The sequence below is a fragment of the Hydra vulgaris genome, chromosome 01 (genome assembly GCF_038396675.1).
Source record: "Hydra vulgaris chromosome 01, alternate assembly HydraT2T_AEP".
Lineage (NCBI taxonomy): Eukaryota > Metazoa > Cnidaria > Hydrozoa > Anthoathecata > Hydridae > Hydra > Hydra vulgaris.
This window is the reverse complement of record NC_088920.1, coordinates 48,127,501-48,151,189: the sequence shown is the minus strand read 5'-3', so window position 1 is coordinate 48,151,189 and position 23,689 is coordinate 48,127,501. Positions and strand designations below refer to the sequence as shown.

Here is a 23,689-nt window from a genome sequence, read left to right as displayed (position 1 = left end):
ATATAAAAAATAAGAATCTATATTTCTTTTTTACATTGTTTGGTTATTTCTGGTCAATGGGACAACACTTTATGGCTTTTAGTCTCAAAGTCAAATTCAACAGACAGAAAACGAACCAAGCAAGTTTATAGCTAATTTTAAAAATACAGTTATCACATCCCTATGCTAACTTTTTTGATTAGAATTTTAGTTTCAAATCAAAAAAGAAAAATCTTGACATTTTAACGCATTTTCATTTTGGCACCTACATGCAACACCATCATCATGCAACACTATATTTTTATGAACTATAGTTCATAAAATTAAATACTTGTTTTTTAAAAAAAATTATAAAAAAATAAAAATATAATTATTTTCCAATTTTATTAATATTAAATGTTATCAAAGAATAAAATGAAATATACTAAAGTAGCATATTAAACAACTATGACTCTCTGAGTTTAGAGCATTATGTCAGTAACATAACATCAGTAAGCAATGATCTTTATAATAAAATCTTTTGCAAAGGGAACTAATGCATTTATATAGCTTATATGTACAACAAATCATTTACATAAATAAATCATTAACTTACAGTATTTTTTAATTGTTTTTTGTTTTTTTTACTATTAGAGAAATTTAAAGTCAAATGTTTATAATCAAAAAATAGCAAATCATAGTGTTATGTCAGCAATGAGTTACTTGATGGTAAAGACAAATAGTCTAAAAAATTTTAATATACACCAATATTACCCATAAATAACCACATTTTAGCTTTTATTATGATGATCTAATATAAATGAAAAGCATTTAGATTTAAGTATGAAATTTGCAAGCGTTACATCAGTAACCATAGAATGCTCCATATTTTGAGTACAAGATAATACAAAATTTAAAAAAGAAAAAAAATTTACTAAGCTCTGTATTTGCAATAACATTTTTAAATACTTTTAATTTTTGTTGGGATAATACCAAAGGACTCTTTGAGCCTAAAGAACTTGTGTATTATTGTAACCATGGACTCCAGATTCAAAAATGATAGATTCCAGGGCTTCTGGTTCTGTATTTTTCTATTATTTTTATTTTCAACCAAAAAAATTCAATTGGTATAAAATCAACTAATCAGGTTGTTAAAACTATTGTATCAATTTAAATTAGTGGAAAAGGTTTTTACCCTTAAAATGTTTCTTTTTATAATTTTTGAACAAGTAGGATTATAATACAGTGAATGGCAAATGGTTTTTGTAATGTGATTTTTGATGTAAAATTTTAAAGCGTTGTTCATTATTATTTTTAATTGTTTAATTATTTAATAATACTTTTATGGTTAGTGTTGTTAGGCTTACTAATTATTCCCAGTCTTACTAATTATTCACAGCCTTACTAATTATTCACAGTCTTACTAATTATTCACAGTCTTACTCATTATTCCCAGTCTTACTAATTATTCACAGTCTTACTAATTATTCACAGTCTTACTCATTATTCCCAGTCTTACTAATTATTCACAGTTATTCAATATTACTGAGTGATATTTGTTCAATCATTAATCGATATCAATAATTTTTGAATAGTTATGTGATGCTTTTTGAATATTTAATATTTGGTGCTATTAATTATTGGATATTACAGATCATAGTTATTTAAGTAAAGTATACAAGTATATAAGTAAAATATAAAGGTTTTCAAGTGAAACACGTCATGTTATTTAACTACTTATAGATTGTTTTTTTCATTTAATATGAAAAAATAAAATGTAAAGTTTTACATTGTTTAAAAAATGTTGAATTGCAAGTTTTTAAATATAAAACACAAAAAATAAAAAATAAAGTAAGCGCATCCAGCTTTTTTTATGGGATTTACTAATTAAATTCCATAAAAAGAGAAAATATTTCTATGAAGTTAACAACCTGTCAAAGTTTGTGTTTTGGGGAAAATAGAGTTATAAAAAAATAATAGTTAGGTTCTTCCTAATTGTCAACAATATTTTTTCAATACTTTTTTTAATTTAAAATATTTTATTTATTGTTTATATTTTGTGAAATAAAATTCTTTTTAAGGAAACCTAAAACTAAATCAGTTTAAAAAAAAATGTTTTAAGAGCATTCAGATTTACTTGCTATATGGATCCATATAATATGAGTCATGGTCTGTTCCACTTCGACCTCTTCTATATTTATTCTTTATTTGGTCTCTTTAATACTTTTTAGTGAACAGTAGAAAAATAACTCATTTAATAATCTTGGTTATAGGTTAACAATTAATGTTCCATGCTTTGAAACCTCTTATCGTAAACTTCTAACAATAAACTGGGGGATTAATATGCATAGTTTTTTGCATATTTATGCCCTCACCTGATTTATTTATTTCAACAGAAAAAGTTTGAATGTAACATCTTCCTTCTTTAGAAAAACAAATTTACTGTTTTATTACAATTTTACATGCGCAGAATTACCTAATCGATTATGTAAACATGTTAATAACATAAGTATCTCTAACATAGTTGACAATTGGAATTCCTTTCACCTGATGTTTTTTGAAATTTAAGGCTACACAAATTTTTGACTCTCTCATGAAGACCTCCTGCCCCCTTAGATTTAATCAACAGGTGATAAGAGTTATTTTATTTAAAAGTAATCAAGATTTAAAATCAAAAGGAGCTTTTAGCAAAATAATTAAATGCAAAATAAAAGTTTATATAAGTATACTTTTATACAGTTAACTATATTTATATTTGGCTTACTTATATTTATATAATATATTTATATTTGGTTTACTCTACATAGTTATAAATGGTTTACTCTATATAATTATCTATAGCTTACTCTATATAATTATCTATTGTTTACTATATATTGTTGTTTACTATACATTGTTGCGTATAAAAACTTTGAATTTAGACTTGTTCACAATGAATGCAGAGAAAAGCTACAGTTAAAAATATTGAACAAACAACAGCCCAAAATATCACAGTTACATAGACAACACAAAAAAATATACCCACTTTGAATAAATCAATAATTTAATGCTAATGGGTAAGAACAAATCAATTAAGGAAACTAATTACAAAACAATAGTATTAAAAATACTTAGATAATTTATAAAAGTTGTAGAATGTAAAAGAATATAAATTCAGAGTAAATTCATTATCTAGTGTGTTAAAAAAAAGACACAGCTTACTTGAGAAACACTTACTTACTAAGTAACTTACTTACTAACTCTACACTTACTAAGATAAATTTACTTTAGAAAATGTTATTATATATAAACTAAATCTATCAAAATATTAATAAAATAATAAAAAACATAATATATTAAAATAATATAAAACATAGTATTTTAAATACTTATGTTTGGTATATTCATTGTATTCATTGTTAAAATTTTTTATTTTTTAAACATCTTTACTTCCAACAATGCTGCAAGCAATCACTATTAGAGTTAGAAGTTACTGGAAGAGAAAAGATGATGTTTATAAAGCAAGATAACGATTAACAGACAACTTGAAAGGTTGCAAATTGTATGAATCAAGAAAACAAGATGAAGGGAGTGAATTCCAAGGAACTGATGTTTCAAGGAAGAATAAAAAAAAAACAAGTAAGAATTTTTTGAGCATTTAAGAACAGTCACAATAAAACAATGAGACTTAATTGAATGACGAATAACATGAGAATGAATTTTAGTAGATGGCACAAGAGATGCTAGCTCTTTAGAGCAGCACCCATTATAGTATTTATAGAAAAGAGAAAAATAAGCAACATTACAATGATGTGACAATGGTTGAAGGTTGGTTGCAAGAGCAGGTCCGACTAAGTTTACAATATGTCTAATGATATATATAATTATAGTATAATGTCTAAATGAGAAATGGCATCATTCAAAGATCTGCTCTAAATATGCAACAGTATTCCATACAAGGGCGGGTATGAGATTTATAGAGACAAAGAATAGAATCCAGAGTAAGAAAGTGGCGAGCACAATAAAGAGATGCAACCTTAGTAGATGCTAATTTTGCAATCAGTTTGGTATATGGTTTCTAAGAAAGGTTGGAAGTAAGAGTTAATTCTAAAAGGCGAAGGGTAGATGACTCATTGAGTACATTATCATTCATAAATATAGGAAGATCTAAACTTTTGCAATAACATCTCTTTGAAAAAGTTAAGTTTTAACTGAGTTAAAGTTCACCAACCATCAAGAGCCCCATGTTGTAGCAGAAGTGAAATGTTTTTCAAGCTCAAATGCCCCCTCCAAGTAATCAGAGGGTGTTGACTTTTTATCAAAACAAGAATAAATGGTAGTATTATCAGCCAACTAGGCCACCTTAGATGTGAGAAATTCTGGAAAATTGTTTATGTAAATTAAAAACAGTATATGACTAAGGATAGAGCCCTGAAGTTACAAAATATAAGGAGAAGAGTGCTGTCCATTGAAGAAAACTTTTATACTACAATTAGTAAGGAAAGATTCAGTAATTTTAAAGATATAATACATCGTAAGAAGAGAGCTTCTGGAGAAGACCAGCATGCCAAACTTTATCAAAGGCTTTAGAAATGTCAAGATAGCCTTAACCTCTCCACATCTATCTAAAGCGTGTACACGAAATAAATGTGAAAGAATAAGCACGCCATGTCTTTTATTAGAAACAAACAAGGTTTTCATTCTTTCAAAGCACAAAAAGTGCCCTACCATTCTGAAACTCAACAAAAAAGTGCAAGAACCTGCGGCAGAAAGTTGTATGAAATTTTATTTCTACAAATTTCTGTATTATTGAAGACGATGAAACTAATATCAAGTACGATCATCAACAAATTCCTGGTGTTGTTTATTATATTGCCAAATATAGAGGAAAAGCAGAAATTTAAATACACAAAACATGACAAGTTCACTAAAAAAGCTTTGATTTGGCAAACTATTTGCAGTTGTGGCAAAAAATCAGCACCTAATATTTCTTAGTCCACACTTTCTGGTCAAATATGTTAAAGAATGTTTACAAAAACACCTTTTACCTCTCATTAAATCACACAATAACAGACCTGTGTTCTGACCTGATTTAGCTTCAATTCATTATTGTAAACTAGCTATGGAATGATATAAAAAGAATTATGTGAAATTTGTGCCTAAAACAGAAAATCCTCCAAACTGCCCAGAATTGAGAGTTATTGAAAAGTATTGGGCTATTATTAAAAGAAAAATGAAAAAAAAAAAGCTTTGCAGAAACATTAAAGATATTAAAATATCATTTAAAAAAGCATCAAATAGTTTTGATTTTTATTCTATGTGCAAGCTTATGGGTACCACTAAAGCAAAAGCGCAAAATTTTATTAGATTCCCACAGGAATAATTAATTTTTTTTTTTTTAATGTTTGATCTTCTTATATTACTGTATTAAAATTATTACTTGGTTCGAAATAAAAATTGAGGAGTACTTTTTTTTAGTTATTTTTCTACTTTCACATTTATTTTGTGTACACGCTTTAATGCACGGTAAAACCTATCAGTTATTACCATTAACAAATCAAGAGTAGAACAAGAAAATTGAAATCCATATTAATGATCAGAATGTAAGTTTTTAGATTTAAGATGAGAGATTAAGTATTTGTCAATTAAAATCTCAGAGACTTTACTTATGACAGAAAGAAGATGGACAGTAGTTAGAAGAGTCAGGTTGTTCTCCAGAATTTTTGAATAACTCAAAAACACTCTCCAGATTAGGGATAACAGATGCAGCTTCCAGCAGGCTGGAAAACAAGACTCAGATAAGCACTTGTTAACTAGTTTTGAAAGTATAGATGACAGCTCTTGAGAACACTTCTGCAAATTTTAGTATACATTCCTACAAATTGAAAGACAATTTTCTAAATAATTTAATCTTATAGTTTTGCCCATGAAACCAAAAAAATTAAATGCAGATAAAAACGTTTTTATAAATCTTTAATTTTATTTAAAAAAATATGTTTTCCTCTTTAAATATAAACAAACATTAAGTTTAATAAGTAAATTAATCTTTTAAAAACAAATCAATGCTCTTTATTTATTTTAACGCTTTCTTTATTGTTATTTTGATGAAAACATTTAATAAAAATTTATAATACAAATAAACAAATTCAGATAAAAACAAAAAATGTTCTTGAATTCTTAAATGTTTTAAATTAATTATTGTTTGTTTAAATATAAACAGACAATAGAAAATCTAAACTTTAAAAAAGCTAACCAATGTTTCCTTTATCATTATTTTTATCTAATTAATAATACTGAATCAAATCAATTAGTCAATTAAAAACAAAGTTACAAACTTATATAACATTATACAACATTAAACTCAACAAACTTACTTCTACTCAAAAAACATCACTGATTCTACTAGTACTTATTGACACTTAGTACAAAACAGACAGTTAAAATACATTATTTACAAATGATACATTATTTACAAAGAAGTTTGTTTAATACAACACATTTTAACAGACAAAGATTGAAATAATTTTTTACTTGACATATTTGTTCAGTTTATCAGTTATTTCAGTTTTCTATTAAAAAAGATATTTAAAAAAAAAAGTTTAAATTTTGTGTAAAAAAATTAAATCATAAAGTTTATATTTTTAACAAATTGGATAGGTAGGATAGTTTTAGGGTATATTTAGATTTTTAGGTAGACATGATTGCATCAAACTATTATCTAGTGTAATTTTTAATTATAATTAAAAACAGGTTTAAATCTTATTTCCAATTAAGCAGATATGTGCAGATCAAGGTTACTTAATGCAAGGTTAAAAATATAAAAGGATATAATATAAGGCTAAATGAGAAAAACCTTTGTTAAAAAATTCAAAACACTCACTGATAAAGTATTAAGTTCCACATTAAATTATTATGACTATTTACTAATTTTCAAAAGGAAAAGAAAACTTGTGAAATTAACTTTTCAAGGATCGTGAAATTAACTTTGTTTTTTTTATAATTTATTTTAGTAACTACAAATAATTTAAAATCAAATGTAAAATTAAAATGTGCAATTCTAGGTAAAAAGCAGTCTCAACATAGCATGTGTTTTACAAATCAACTGCTAACACCAAGTAGTCCTGGTATTGATAATGTATCAATGATTCCTGTTCAAGAAGTTTTTGATCAGAGTATTTCTGACAATACTTCTCAGTTTTCAGTTTACAATTCTGTTTCTTTAATTGATGAATCCACTGGAGAAATTATACACTGTCCAGATGGTATTACACAAGAGATTTTTTTAAATCATAATTTACCAGTTCAATCAAGGATGAAAAGAAAACAAACTTTAAAGCACAATAAAAGTCTAAACAACATTTCATTTCAATCGAAAACTGCTATTTTAAACCAAACTGGCAATATATCTGATTTTATTAAAGTTGAATCTCCCACAAGCGATACATCTTGTAATACTTTAACATCAAAGAATTTTAATTTAGAGATTGTTGTGTTGTCAGACGATTCAGACACTATTGAATTAATATCCGATGAAGATTCAGAAAGTTTAAATTCTTTAAAAAATAATGAAGTTTTGATAACTCAAAATGCAGATCATTTTAAAAGCTTTTCACATAAGACCTCATTTAAAAAATGTATTGTCTTTGAAGCTCAACAGGAAATTCTGTTTAAAAAACAAAAGTTTAATTCTGAAATAAATCCTGATGTATCAAAGTTAATTCATAGTAAGTTAGATGGCTTAGAAAACTACACTGGAATTTCTGATTTCAAATCTTTTGAATTGCCTGAGTCTACTCTAGGCGGTAGAATGCTATGTGATGGGAATACTAACCAATGTGGTGTCTCCAATGTTGATGGGCAAAATATTATTCAAAACACATCCAATAGAAACATGGAATACTTTGATAATAAAGAAAACTTCAATGACAGTCTTGACACTTGCGAATCACCTTCACATCTTGGTTTTCAAAACAATATTCTCAATATTTCAAATGAGTTTTTGGAAACTTTACCTGAAACTGTAAATAGTAACTCTACCAAACATTTACTAAGCAACTCTAATCTAGATTTCGTTTCATCTTTAAATTTCACAAATGATCATAATACTTTAAGTAAAAGTTCTAGTTATGACTACAAAACAAATCAAGAAACCATTTTAAATAATGACAAAAATTTTAACAGTGATAATGATAGAATAAAAACTGAAGTGGACATATCAACATCTTACTGCGACAACCAATTAAGTTCGGAAGATGTCACTAAAGGTGATATGTTACCTGATGTTATCGATACCACAACAAACATTTTAAATATAAAACATGAGGATCATTTTCTTAAAGATCAAGTTTCAAACAATCAATATCAACTTTTTGGAGATAACATGGTAGAATTTTCAGGAGATAAAATGGCCAGCTTACATGGTTCATTGAATGTTGATAATAAAAATATTCTTGTCAATTATTCATTACAAAATATTAATAAATCTTCTCACTCAAATGATGAGCAATCTACTCCTACGGTTGTTGAGCAAAGTATTGTAAAGTCTAGTTGCCAATTCTCAACTAATAATAGTTTAGATATATTTAGTTCTGATTCAATCAATTATGATCAAAGTGTTACCAAATCTAGATTTATTTTAACAAATAATAATAAAAAAAAAAATTTTAAAAACATTAAAACAACAACAGGAAAAAAAAAACAAGTTCTACTAAGAAACACAGCGATTTTTCTTAATAAATTTGATTCTGCAAAATCAAAAGAAAATGCAGAAGAAGTATCAAAAGTTACTACTGAAATAAATAAACTAACAAATAAAGAATGCAAAAATGAATTAATTGATGAATGTTCACAATATAATGAACCAATAGCTCAAGAATATCTTTACAAAAATGAGGTAATAAGTAAAATTTGTTTGCAATATAATGAACCAAAGACCAAAGAGTTAACTCAAATAAATGAACCAATCAATAAAGAGTACACCCAAAATATTGTTGATATTGTTTTTTTGGAATCTAAACCTGAAAGCAGTATATTAGTTAATACAGCAAGCAATTTTAGTTACAAATCTTCATATGAAAAGTAAAAAAAATTTCTTCAGTTTTTTCTTTTTTTTTTTAAGTATTAAAAGGAATAATTTATATTTGAAAAATTATAATTTTTTTAATTTATGTAGTTCTGATAAAGAAATTAAAGTAAATTTATGAAAAACATTAAAAAAATTTTTTTTCAGTTTCATCAGTTATAATTTTAAAAAGGAGCTTACACAGGTAGCCTGTTCTAAAAATGAGTTTGGTTCATCTCAAGACAATTTTCTTCGGGGATCCTCTTGGTAATTTGTAACCTTTTATCTTAAGTTTGTATAACAAATTTGAGTCAATTTTTTAGTTGAATAAAGTTTATAAATTTTTTTTGGATGACAGGTCACCTGATGGTCAATTAATTTTAACAAACAGTAATGATAATTTGCTTCGTGTGTTTAAACTTCCAGATGACATCATGGAGCATAATTTGAACCACATAGACATGGTAACATTTTTTTTTTAAATAATTAGATATTTTGTTTCTTTTTAAAAAAATGTTTATAAGCCATTATTTAACAAAGCTTTTTTACATCAATTTGATAAAATCATTCTTTACCTATAAAAGGATTTTTCAATAAAAATGTCAATAAGTTTTTAATATATCAAATTACTACATTATTGAGTATTTTATAACATAATATATTTTTGGCTTAGGGGAAATTTTGGGTAAAGTTCGAGTAAAGGATTTTTGGTAAAGTTTTGCTGATTGCATTTTATTGTTAATTCTCCTCAACCATAAAAAAAATTTTTAATTTGTTATCTAAAATATTGTTGTTCCTTATTATTGTTTATTTATGGCTTAAATTTTGTATGCATGTTTTAAACATAAGTTTGAATGAGACTCTATAGATAAAAAAAAGTGTGATCTTTGGCCATGATTTGGAATAATGAGTTTATTTAATAGGTTTTGCTAATTTTGATAAATGGAAAAAAAACAATTTATTACTTTTGTAGTCATGAATTTATAATTTATGATTATATAAATTTATAATTTGATTATAGATAAATGATTGATTTATTGATTATAAATGATTTATTTATTATAATTTGTAAAAATTCATAATTAATGATTGTTGTTTAAACATCAGTTAATGCACATATCATAAAAAATAAAAATGATATATGGTCTATATATATGTGTTTTAATTTTAAAATTAACCAATAAAAACACTTAACTTTTTTATTATGGGGAAACTATAACTTTAAATATTTAAATATTCTTAATTATTTGATTAATTAAAAGTAAAAATAATCGTAACAATAAATATTTTTAAATATTTTAATAAGTTTTTATAAATGTCTACATTTTCTGTTTGTCAAAGTAAATGTCATCCTTTGAGAGTTATAAGCATTCTAATGACAGTATTTAGTTAATTTGTAAGACATAGTTAAATAAGATTAATATAAAAGAACAATATAAAATATAAAAATTAGTAGTCTAAAAATGTAAAGTTAAAAATTTAAGAAATGTTTTCAATTATTGCAATTTATGATCACTTAATTCAATTCTTGCACTGTCTTTTAAAAGCGTTCTCCAGAATCATCTTTACTCTCTACACCATTTGCAACAAGTGTTTAACTGAATTTGCAACATTTGCAACAAGTGTTTAACTGAATTTGCAACATTTGCAACAAGTGTTTAACTGAATTTGCAACATTTGCAACAAGTGTTTAACTGAATTTGCAACATTTGCAACAAGTGTTTAACTGAATTTGCAACATTTGCAACAAGTGTTTAACTGAATTTGCAACAATTGCAACAAGTGTTTAACTGAATTTGCAACATTTGCAACAAGTGTTTAACTGAATTTGCAACATTTGCAACAAGTGTTTAACTGAATTTGCAACATTTGCAACAAGTGTTTAACTGAATTTGCAACATTTGCAACAAGTGTTTAACTGAATTTGCAACATTTGCAACAAGTGTTTAACTGAATTTGCTTTACCTGCCTGCTAAAAAATAGCACCTATGACTCTAATTTTTTTAAACTCTTGGAATGGCTTTAATTTTGATTGTCTAATCAAATTAAATATATTCTGAAATAATGTTTGATCATTTCAAGTACAAATACAAAATTCTTAATACAACTTTCAAATATTTCATATGTTGAAAATAGAAATAACAATAATAATAGTAGCAACAAAAAGTACAACAATAATAATAGTATTAATAATAACAATAATAGCAGTAATAATAATAATTAGCTCTGTAGTACAGGTCATGGTTGGTCTGCTTGATGCCAACCATTTTATATACATATTCTTGCTTTATATCAAAAAAATTTATATACATATAGTTTTTTTATTTTATATATAGTCACTTTATATCAAAAATTTTTAGTAAGTGGTAAAAATGAAAAATCTTTAAAATCTATGCTTTGAGTTAAAAATGTTCAATGCTTTATAACTTCATATTGTAAAATTTTAAGCTTTTAATAAAAAAACTAAATTTATATTAATTAAATTTAAAATGGCTAAATTTATTTTTGTTTCTTAAACCTAACAGTTTATTAACATAACATATTATTAACATAAGTATCTTTATCATAGGTAGGAAATCTATGATAAAAATGATTGAGATAATCTATGATAGATATGATACCAAATGTGGTAGTGCACTTCATAAGCAAGAAATTCTGAGTCTACAACTGCAAATTCTGAGTCTTCAACTATAAAACATGAGTCTTGTTAAGAATCATGTTTTGTAGTTGAAGAGTTGAGAGATGGTTGTAACTACAATGAAGTAGCCTCCTTGACCATAGTGGCTCTCTCAGCCTTGGAGAAGTGAATTAGATTTTTTAAAAACACAACAAATTTTTTTCTATGATTATATGTTTTTAAAAATCCTTTTATTGGGCAGGTAAAAAGAGAAATTTTATTTATAGATATAGATATAATATGTATGTAAATCTATAGATTTATAGAACTGTTTTATTTTGTATTTTAAAAAATTGGCAATATTAAAAAAAAAAATTTAATGTATAAGTAAAAAGATTTGAACCCCCATAATACATGGTGAACCACTCTATCAGCAGTAGCATAGCAAGCTGACCAAATAGGTCAACAAGGTATACTATGTATGTCTATGCAACAAGGTATACTATGTATGTCAAGGTATACTATGTATGTCTATGCTTTTAACCACTATTTACTAAGCAAAAGACGGTTTATAAATCTTAAAATTATTTATTTTCATAACTTTATAATTTAGACAAATTAAATGCTATAAATCAAAATTAAGGACATATTGGTGCAATGCAATTTTTAAGTCAAAAGTAAAATCGTAAAATTTAAAATAAACTTTTATGTTTAAAAATTTTTAATTTACATAAGTTAGTTATAGCTGCATTTTCTTTCGTGTTTTTTTTTATAAAAAAAAGCGTGCTGAAAGACTTCATTAACATGTCTTTAATGCGTGCCTTGATTTCTGTGTCAAACATACCTGAGTGGGCACTACTATTAAGTTCAGCATTATTGTAAAAGATGCTAATAATAATAGTAATAATGATAATAATAATAATATTAATAATTATTATTATCATAGTAAGTTTAGTATAGCATTATTATATAAGATGATTATAATAATTATAAGATGATAGTAATCATAATTTTAATAATATTAATAATTATTATAATTATATTAATGATAATAGTAATAATAGTAATATGATAATAAAAATAATATTAATATATGTAACGATATATATATATATATATATATATATATATATATATATATATATATATATATATATATATAAAAGCAAAAAACATTAAATGTATTATTTATAAAATACAAAGAGTTTAAGAAGAAATGTAGTTATGCTTTTAGGAACAAAACTTTTCTCAATGTATTTGTAATGAGACTAGATATTTCATCTTCAGTCACAGGATTAATATAAAACAGTTTAGCATTTTGAATGTGGAGAAAGTGATTAAAGACACATGGGGGTATTTATGTTTATGTGTGTACTTATGTGGCTTTGCTAAGTTGTTTGTCTTGAACAGTATTTAAAAACTTATTGAATGTATTAAATACAGCAGTGTGATTAATTCAATTAAAGTTTGGCAAATGTATTGTATAAAAAAAGTCATAAAAATTTATTCTCATGTTAATAATTTCTTTTATTCCCTTCCAAGTATTTTAAATTTTGTTTAGAGTGTTGTTAAAATGCGTTATAAAATGTGCTTTTTACTAAATTTTAACAAACACAGCTGAATTTGTTTCTATAAAGCTTAAATTTTAAGAATTTTTTTTTTTTAGTATAGATGTTGGATTTTATAAACAACTTAATCTTTTTTAATATTGTTAGCCTTTGAATCTTTACCTAAAAAACTTTTTATATCTTAAGTCTATCAACTTACTCTTTGACAATCAATGCAGATTTTAATTATCTTGTTAACCATTGTAATAAAAAGGTTTTATTGTGTATTAGATGGAAGCAATTGTTTATTAAATGGAAGTTATTGTGTATTAGATGGAAGCAATTGCTTATTGAATGGAAGTTATTGTGTATTAGATGGAAGCAATTGCTTATAAATGGAAGTTATTGTGTATTAAATGGAAGCAATTGTGTATTAATCTAAAACTATTGCTTTTGACATATCAAAGGTTTTCAATAACGTCTTGCATACTGTTCTTCTTTATAAATTGGCTTCATATGATGATCACTTCATTTCTCGATTACTTATAATGAGCAGCCAGTTAAAAGATTATTTCTTTTCTGTATCTGCAAGTATGCAGCTTTCAGTTGTTGGTGAATTTTTATCTGAACAAAACTCAGTTGTTTACTGCCAATAATAATCTCAATATTGTTTACATTTTTGTATTAATGAAACACAACACTCTTAGTCTTATTGAATAACAGCACTCTGATGCATGTACTTTACATCTTCTTAGAGTATTCTTCTCTGCTAACCTTTCATGGGAACTAAATATATACAACCCATGCATAGTTAGAAACTGCAAAGGTTGTCTCTATTGTTCTTGCCATTTTCTTACTTCTGGTTCCATTTTATAACTATATAAGTCTCTTATTTGTATAGAATATTTTTGTTATGTTTGGGCTAGTTCTTCTAATGAGGTCCTCTCTTTTGACTTTAGGTCCAAAGTTGCTTGAGTCTCTTTTAAATTGTTATAAGCTGGCAACCTTGTTCTCTTTTTTACAAACACTACCATGGTGCTGCTCAAGTGATCTATCATTACTTGTTCCATCAACCAAAGACTTGAATGACTTCGCTCTAAGTACATCATTTTAATGTACCTTACATGATTTTATCGAAAATGTTTCTTTATGCTTAAAGTACTTTTATGCATCATTTTTTTCATAGAACATATAGGAATTTTCTCCTGTGTTTATGTTTTCCTGACTCCAATAATGCAATTTTTTGTCAACTGCTTTTTTGCTATTTAATTTTTTTTTTAAACTCTTAACATAATGCCTCTTAACATAAAGTAACTACTATTTATGTTGGGAGTGAATTCATTAAAAAAATTAATACAGTCATAAACAGTTATTTTCATTAAAAGTCATTATTGTTAACTGTTATTTTCATTAACATTAGTTGTTGTTAAATGTCATTGTTGTTAACTGTAGTTGTTATTAACTATTATTGATGTTAACTGTCATTGTTAAGGATCATAATTATGACCCTCATTAAGTATATTATTAAACAAATAATAATAACAAGATAACAAGACAACAAGTTAACAAGATAATAATAATAACTATATGTTAAGATATAGTTATGCTCCTATCAAGTATATCACATCAAATGATAATATGCTTGATCAGGCTCATAACTGTATCTTAACAAATTGGTCATAAATTTTGTGACAATTTTTGAACAACCTCAAAGTAACCCTTTAGGCATTTTTAAAGCATAGACAGGTAAGTTTATGTTATTTGTTGGTTTATCTGAATCTTCAGTCTAGATACTTTAATGGTATTCAAAAATACAATTAAAATACAAAATGAAACCCTTTTAAAAAGGTTACTTGGATTAATCTAACTAGAATCTTTTTAATCTACTAATAAGTAATCTATCTACTAGGAGTAATCTAGTAATAGTAACTAAGAACAAGAATGAAATCAAGCTATTTTATACCAAAAATATTGAAAATAATTTTCGAGAGATAGATTTAGTTGATAACAGTGGTGATCTATATTTTTGTATTTTTTATAAAAAATCTAAAAAACATTTGTGCTGAACATAAAGCATTATGAATAATTGCAAAAAGATAATTTTTTAATAATCAAGCTATTAAAAAGTTATACTTATGCATCGAATCCTTATTTTTACTCTCTAAAAAGTCACATAGCTTTGTTAAACAAGATTTTCTCAAGAAAATTTATTTTTAAATACATTAAATGGCATAACTTCAAAAAAGGCTTTCAAATGTTGCTGCAAAATTTTAAAAAAAAGAGGAAAGAATTTCATTTGCTATCAACATTTTGATAATGCTATATCATTTATTAATAGCATAGTTATAAACATATAATTCATCAACAAGCAAACAATTATCAACAATGATAAAAGGAAATATAAATATGATGCTTTTAAATCTAAAAGAAATAAATGAATTTTTACTAGCATAGCTAGAATTTTTACTAATTTTAGCCTTTAGTTGTGATTTTATAAACTTTTTATCAACTTTAAATAAATTCATTTTTGAAACTTTATATAACAGTTTGAACAAATGTTTCTTATGTCTTCTTAAAAGATAAAATAAAAAGTTTTAGAATCACTGATTTAACTAATGTTCTTCATGTGTTCTTAAAATATGAAATAAAAAGATTCAGCTTTTCAATTATATAGTTTCAGTAATATGATTATGATATGGTTTTTTATATACTTTGTTCACAAAGGATTTTATTTGTCATTAAGATTTTTACTTTAAGCAATTCATTGTTATTGTTGGTCAAAAAGATTTTTACTTTTAGAAACCTATTGTCCGTATCATTGGAGGTGAAACAGTGTATTCTACAGATTGGTACCCCTTTATGAATTTTGCTAATCCACATTCTTGTTTGTGCGTACATTTGAATAAATATTACAACATATCTTAGATTACAAAATAAGTTAAATTTTAATATGATAGAATTTTTAATATTTATATTTTATATTTTTTTATATTATGCGCTTAGATTTTTAGGCAGTAGTCGTGATCATCCTGTTCATCTATGGGACGCTGTTACTGGTGAAGTTAGATGTTCCTATCGTGCTTTTGATCAAATGGTAAGATACATATACATTTTATTGTTTTAGGGAATTTTTTAGATTCATATACTTTTTTTTTTTGGGGGGGGGGGGTAGTTTTATAATAGAGAGTGAGTGGAATTGTAATATACAGAAAGGTATTTTATATAGGATATCAATGGGGAAAGAATTTCCAAAATAAGTTTTTGATTTAAACCACAATTTATGTTTAGGATGAATTAACCAGTGCTTTAAGTGTCTCTTTTAATGCAGATGGTAGCAAAATATATGCGGGGTTTAACAACAAGATACGTATATTTGAATCATCAAGACCTGGTAGAGATTGTATTGAAATGAGTACTGTAGGTATGTAACTTGTATAAAGCATGCATTGTTTAAAAAAAAATTGGCGTCTTAAAATTGTTTTTGATTAAATAGTTTTAAACATTAAATTTTCATATTTTATAACATCACATCAAAGCATCATAAAAATATGACCAAGATAAAAAAAACTTTTTGCTTGAAAAACTTTTGATTCAATTGTTAGATACTTTTAATAATTGAACTTTTGGTTCTATTGTTAGTTAGCTTTTATAATTGAATTTTTGGTTCTATTGTTAGTTAGCTTTTATACTTGAACTTTTAGTTCAGTTATTAATTAGTTTTTTTGAAGCGTAACCCAAAATATACCATGATATACCAAAATAAACCATGATATACCAAAATATACCATGATAAAGCAGATTTACTATAGTATTTACTTTAATGTATGCAATTTGCATAGTGGTGGTGATAGTTTTAGTTTTTGGAGTATTAGTACTGGAACAGGCTTGTGTCACATTTATAAAGACCCAATTAACTAACACACTTCATTAGAGATAATTTCATCAACAGGATTGTAGTTTTAACAAGATATGGACTGCACAGCTTATACAGTCAAAGTCCTAATGTTTTGTCTTGATCACTGTATTTTATTTCAATGGAATTTATTTTGCCTTTGATTAAAAAAAAAAAAGATTTAAATAAGATTTAAACTAAGAGTAAATAAAATAATCAAAAACAAGTGCTAGATGAGATTTAGAGAAGAGTTATACTTGGTCTTCACAAAGTTTTTTCAAAAAATAATTTAAAAAGTAGTTTTCATGTTCATTTTTGTTGCACCAATTTTGATATGTTGCAGCTTTTTTATTATGTTTAATAGTTAAATGATAAGTTATTACAACAATATATACTATACTCGATCCATATGTGAGGACCCTATTTCCTAATATCATTTTAATCTCTTGATGTAAAAAAGTGTGCTTTTATATATATATATATATATATATATATATATATATATATATATATATATATATATATATATATATATATATATATATATATATACATATACATATATATACATATATATACACATATATACACATATATATATATATATATATATATATATATATATATATATATATATATATATTCAAAATTATATATATAATTCAAAATATATATATAATTTTGAATGTTTTTAATTACATACTAAATGTTTTTTTTTATTGTTTTTTTAAATAAAAACATACTGAATATTTTTATTTTTTTTATTTTTTTACTGTAAAACATGCGCAGAGTGTTTCTACATCAACTATCTTATAGCCAGCTGCTACAATAAGGTCCGCTACATCAACTGAGGGTTTGGTTGGGGCAGGCAGTTTATCATAATAAAAAAAAAAAATTAAAAAAAAAAGTTTTTTTTATTTTAAAATCTTTGGTTTCACACTTGCATGGATTGGCTTCATACTTGTGTGGTTTGGCTTCATACTTGTGTGGTTTGGATTCATACTTGTGTGGTTTAGACACTTTTCTATAATGACATTTTCTTATTTAAATACATCATTATGGAAAAGCTAAAGTAATTTTTTTATAACCGGATACTCTTTCTGGCATTGACCTGTTTGCAGATTAGGACAGAGTTTCTTTTTTGGTGATACTATCACTAGAATGATTACTATTTCAGGTATACCAAGCAATCCACATTTAATTTAGGGGGCTTTATATCAGAGTTTTCCCCCTGCTTGATAAAGTTCCATTCACCACAACTAAGGCACCTCTACAGTCCTGTATAACATAAATTGAACTAAATTTTTAATTAAGGCAAGGCAAAAGAAAAAATATTTTTTCTATTAATAAATTACATTGAGTATTTTTTTATATTATCTTTTTCTTTATGTCTTTTTATGTCTTTTTTATGTCTTAAATATATTTTCATTTCAATGTAATTTATAGGGAAAAAAGGTTCAAGAAAAAAAAGTAAGTTTTTGTTTTGTTTTTTCCTTTATTTGATTTTAGTTTTATAGAATAATAGTATTAAATTCTTTAAGTTTAAAATTGTAAAAATTAAAAAAAAAAAAAATTATGTAGCTTGCATGCAACATGGAATCATATCTTGTATAAGTTTCCCTAAACAGTATAATGGATGTTATGCACTTGGTTCATTTTCAAAGACAGGTAGTTTTTAATTATGATTTATCAGTTTTTTTATTCAAAACTATTTATCACGCTAAAGCATGCATAAAACATCCCAACTTACAATCAAAGTAATATTAAATACATTAATATATAATTAATATCAATTATATTATATTGATATATTAATAAAATTATTATATAATATTAATATAATAATAATTAATACAACTTAAATCAAAATAATATTCTAATTACTATATAAACTCAATTAAAGTTGGTGTTTGTTAACTAAGCAATAAAACACATTAACTGTTGTGTTTTTTATAAAGAATCACACTCTTAATTAGTACTAACTAACCGAATCCGTAAAAATATGGGTTTTTGTAAATCTATTCCACACTGACCCTTTCTATACTTTTTCTGATATATGTATCCTAGCTGTTCGGACTTGTAAAATATGTGTCTTCACCAAACCAACCATTTCTATATTTGTTTCTTATTTACTTCAATATTTAGTCAGCTACAGAAAAATAATTCATTTAAAAAAATTAACATGCGTTATTTTTTCACACATGTAGAGCTTATAAAAGATTTATAAAATTGTTTGTTTTTCTCTTACATTCATCTCTTAGGTAGTTCAGTGGTTTAGTACGCTGTCATCAGTGTTATTTTACGAGGTTTAAATCTGCCCATTAAAAAAATGGATTTTCAATTTTTTCAATCTGGCTATACATATTTATATATATAAGTATATATCATATATTAAATATATATAAATACATATTTATAACAAAAAAATAAATATAGCATAAAAGACTTAGTTGTTAAAATAAAATTTTAAAGTTTTTGCTTACTACAGGTTTTTTTTTCTTTTTTTTTTGCCTCCACAGCAGCACCCTTTGAAATAGCAGGACAGGCTTATTAATTTTTTTCTTTATTAAGACCATAATTTTTTTAAGACTATCTGCAGCTTATTAGAACTAATTACCTGAGCACATAAGTATCTGACATATTCGCAAGAAATTTCTCCCAATGTTTTGATATTTTTAGAAATTTTAAGCTTTTTTAAAAATTCTCTCCCTTTTGTTTGTTATACAGTATAATATCTTTATATATCTTATATAAATGTGAGAACTTCAAAAATGTTTTATTGTTGTATTTATGTTGTTTTAATATTTTTATTAAAAAAATATTAAAACAACATTAAGATTATTTTTAAAAAAAAGTGCAAGCTCAAGGATTTGAACCATGGCAGTGCACATCAGAAACGTAGTGAGCTAACCACTTCGGCCAGTTGGGTGTATAGTCCGAGAAAAGTTTTAACACTATTTAATAAATAAAAAACTTTATAAAACAGCAAATAAATGCTATAAATCAAAATTAAGGTGATATTGTTTTAAATGATCAAAAGGTGATAAGTATATAGTTATTTCCACAGCAAAAAAGCCAATTTCAAGATAAGATTTAAATGAAGATCATTAATATAGATGAAGAAAAGTACATAACCAAGCATGTAACCTTGTAGTGCCTTAAATATACCGGAAATGAAAGGAAGTGTTTTCCATCAAGGACAACTTAAATACTGCAGTTAGAATAAAAAGGCTTAATGATTTTAAAAACATTTTTAGGAACAACAAATAAAGCAAACTTACAGTAAACCAAATAAATCATATAAAGCAAACACACAGTGAAGGCTAGCATGCTAGACTTTATCAAAAGCCTTTGATATGTCAAAACATTTGCCTTTGTTTCACTTTTTCCATCTAATACATAATAGAACCTTACTTTTGTATTGCTTAATTACTGCAAAGATCCTAAGTTTTTGAAAATTAGAATCACAGATGCCATTTTTCAGCAGGTAGGATAACGAGATCAGTTAGAAAATAAGATTGTTAAATAGTTTTGAGAGTAATAAAAAGTTTTTGCAAGACTGAGTCAGTTAACTTGTCTGGACAAGCTGTCTGAGCTGTAGAAGAGTTTATGTGAGGAATGACTTTAACATCAGAAGCGTGAAAAGTGACTTTGATGTCTAACAATCAATATCCTCCCTGATAATACCTTCACATTTTATTTTCATTTTAAATTAGTATAAAATAGTAATGATATGAAACTCAGTAAATTGGATTTACAGTATCACAAGTTCTTGGGTTTTTGTTGTTTTTAAGCTCCAATTTCAATGCAAAGCCATTTTTGCAAAACATTCTCTTTAGGCATAAATATACCCAAGTTTGAAGTTTGCCTCATCTCTGAAAGTTGTTTTTTCAAACATCTAAAAAAGCTGCTGTAATCCCTGGATATATATATGTATATATATATATATGTATATTTTACGCACAGATTGTAAAATGGCGCATTTCATGAAATGCGTAATTTTTTGCATCTTTTGTGAAATGGAAAGTGCTGTTGCACAGATTGTCAACTGTTGAATTTATAGGGTTTTTTTTAATATTAAATTATACTATGTATAATATATATTGATATCGACTTAAATAGGAAATTGCGCAGTGGAGTGTACATGTATTGACTGACTATCTACGGAGAACACGCAGTGAGTTTACATAAATCGACTGACTATCTAGGTAGAACATGTCAGGGAGTGTATGCGCACCAACTGAGGTTTGGGTTGGGCAGGTAGTCTATTAATTTAAAAAACATATATTTGTTATAAATAATATTTATTACGCTGAGTATGTATTAAAAACAACAATAAAAGTTTATCATTTCACAATCTGCGCAACAGCGCTAACCATTTCACAAAATGAGCAAAAAATTGCACAGTTTGTGAAATGCGTGATTTCATGATCTGTGCGTAACATATATATATAACTATATATATTTTAACCTCAGCCGTTTCTGCAAAAATTTTGATTTTCGAAGGTGGTCATTTGATTTCTGGTGCGTTTTGATGAGTACATAGAGAAAACTATATATATTTTTATTTAAAGTTTTATATACTACCTCCTTCAGTCTATTGAAATTTTTAGACTTTTTTTGTAATTTCCTTATTTTACATAATACTAACTTAGTTTACACATTTATTTTAAACAATTTTTGCAATTACCCATAATTTTCAGGAAACACCCAAGTTTTATTGTTCCATCAATATGTTACAGTAATTTTATTTATAGAAATAGTTAGAAAATCTACCAATTTCTTTTCTTTCAATTGCTTTTTTTTATTAAAAGTAAAACAAACAGTTAATTTTGCTTAAAGTATAAATTCAAAAACAATCAATCAGTATTTAATATTATACTTTAGTTATATATTTAGTTAGATTAGTTAAAATGTAGTTTCAAAAGTTAATCAGTTTTTCTTTGGCACAAACTGAATGTTTTGCTCTATGCTCTGCTTTTGACAGAAGAATATCTGGCTTTAATGCTTTATTAACGCACACTTTTGAGTAGTCTTGAATAAGTTTTAGCACTTTTTCGGCAGGATCATTTACTACATATAGTTTATAAACCCAGCCCTCAAATCTTCTGTAAGAGCTATATTTACCCCATTTTTTACAACTAACTTGACACCACTCAAGATTTTTCAGAACTGAACAGTTTTTTAGCAACACTCTCTCTAACTTCAGGCAATAGTTCCTCATCAGCTATGGAGAAAATAACTGTTCTCTGGTTATGGTACCAAGGATGTCATTTCATCACATCAATGCATGCTTGGGTAATATCAGGTCTTTTAATTTTATAATTTTCCATATCTCTGATTGCTTGTAAGTCTGTCTCAGGAGCCATACATGGAAAAATAGCTTTTAAAGACCAAAAAAAAATATATATATATTTTATAAAAAGTATAAAAAACACCAACAAACACAACAAAAACTGTAAAATGTGACATACTGTTTGCAGAAAAAAAGATTTGAATCAAGCTGTGGACTAAAAAGGCAAAGTACAAGATTATAATGGAGATATCGTAGAACTTTCTATAATGAAGATATCCTAGAACTTCTCCTTTTGTTGGCAGGTTATTCTAAGGTAGCTTTTCGATGGTTTTTTCTATCAAAAAAACCTTTTTTGATCTTATTTGAGACATCACATGTTTTTCCAAATTCTAGACGATAGTAAATGCAATGTTTAATTAAAAAATCCTTTCATGTTAACAATATTCCTAGAGATATGAATTAAAATCTTGCGTGATCAAAACCTTCCATAATACATTTGGTAACCCTTTAATAGACATGTTTTATTATAAGATTTTTAACATGTAGCATTTATCATGTGAGTATTTTATGTTATATTTTAAGTAATATTTATTAAATCTCAAATAAGTTAAGTAAGATACTAATGTAAACAATACTTTTTTGCTAAAACAAGGAAATTACGAGAAAAGTCTAAAAATTTCAATAGACTGGAGGAGATAGTAAATAAAATTTTAAACAAAAATACATATAATTTTCTTTATGTACTCATCAAACTGCATCAGAAATCAAATCGCAACCTTCAAAAATTTTGCGGAAATGGCGGAAAAAAATTATATATATATATATATATATATATATATATATATATATATATATATATATATATATATATATATAAAATTTTGTAGATTTAAATAAGCACTGTTATAATATATTGTACACAATTTGATTTTTAAAATTTGAGTTTTAATCCAGACAGTTTTTTAGATAAAGAAGAAAAATAATAAATTTGTTTTTTAGTTGGCTTATATGATTGCAATACAGATGAAAACATATGTGTAATGCATGGTCATAAAGGTGGAATAACACAGGTGCAGTTTACAAATGATGGATGTTATTTGTTCAGTGGGGGCAGAAAGGTAACTTGAACTTTTGAAAACAATTGAAAAGTTTCTATTTAACATAAAGTTACATAGACCTTGTGTGGCATAATACTTAGTTGTGAACTGAAATAGAGGGCAGTTAGGGCTTAAGTACATACATTGACTGACTAAATAGAGTGTAATAAACTTGTGTGTGCCACTACATTGTGGCACACACAACCATTAGTCAATGTAGTGCCACTACATTGACTAAGGCT

General features: G+C 25.6%; 1 protein-coding gene across 3 annotated transcripts in view; it reads left to right on the top strand.

Moving 5' to 3' along the window:
• LOC100205627 (putative uncharacterized protein DDB_G0291812) overlaps nucleotides 1-23,689 on the top strand; it is a 71,665-nt gene that overhangs the window by 28,334 nt on the left and 19,642 nt on the right. For 2 of the 3 annotated variants that reach the window (XM_065788424.1, XM_065788425.1), the window contains 9 exons: nucleotides 6,999-9,015; nucleotides 9,167-9,265; nucleotides 9,357-9,462; nucleotides 15,962-16,050; nucleotides 16,166-16,256; nucleotides 16,451-16,583; nucleotides 18,501-18,524; nucleotides 18,636-18,722; nucleotides 23,350-23,468. In XM_065788424.1, the coding sequence (XP_065644496.1) occupies nucleotides 6,999-9,015; nucleotides 9,167-9,265; nucleotides 9,357-9,462; nucleotides 15,962-16,050; nucleotides 16,166-16,256; nucleotides 16,451-16,583; nucleotides 18,501-18,524; nucleotides 18,636-18,722; nucleotides 23,350-23,468 (2,765 nt within the window). The remainder of the gene's footprint in view (nucleotides 1-6,998; nucleotides 9,016-9,166; nucleotides 9,266-9,356; nucleotides 9,463-15,961; nucleotides 16,051-16,165; nucleotides 16,257-16,450; nucleotides 16,584-18,500; nucleotides 18,525-18,635; nucleotides 18,723-23,349; nucleotides 23,469-23,689) is intronic. The other variant, XR_010635887.1, reaches the window with a different exon arrangement.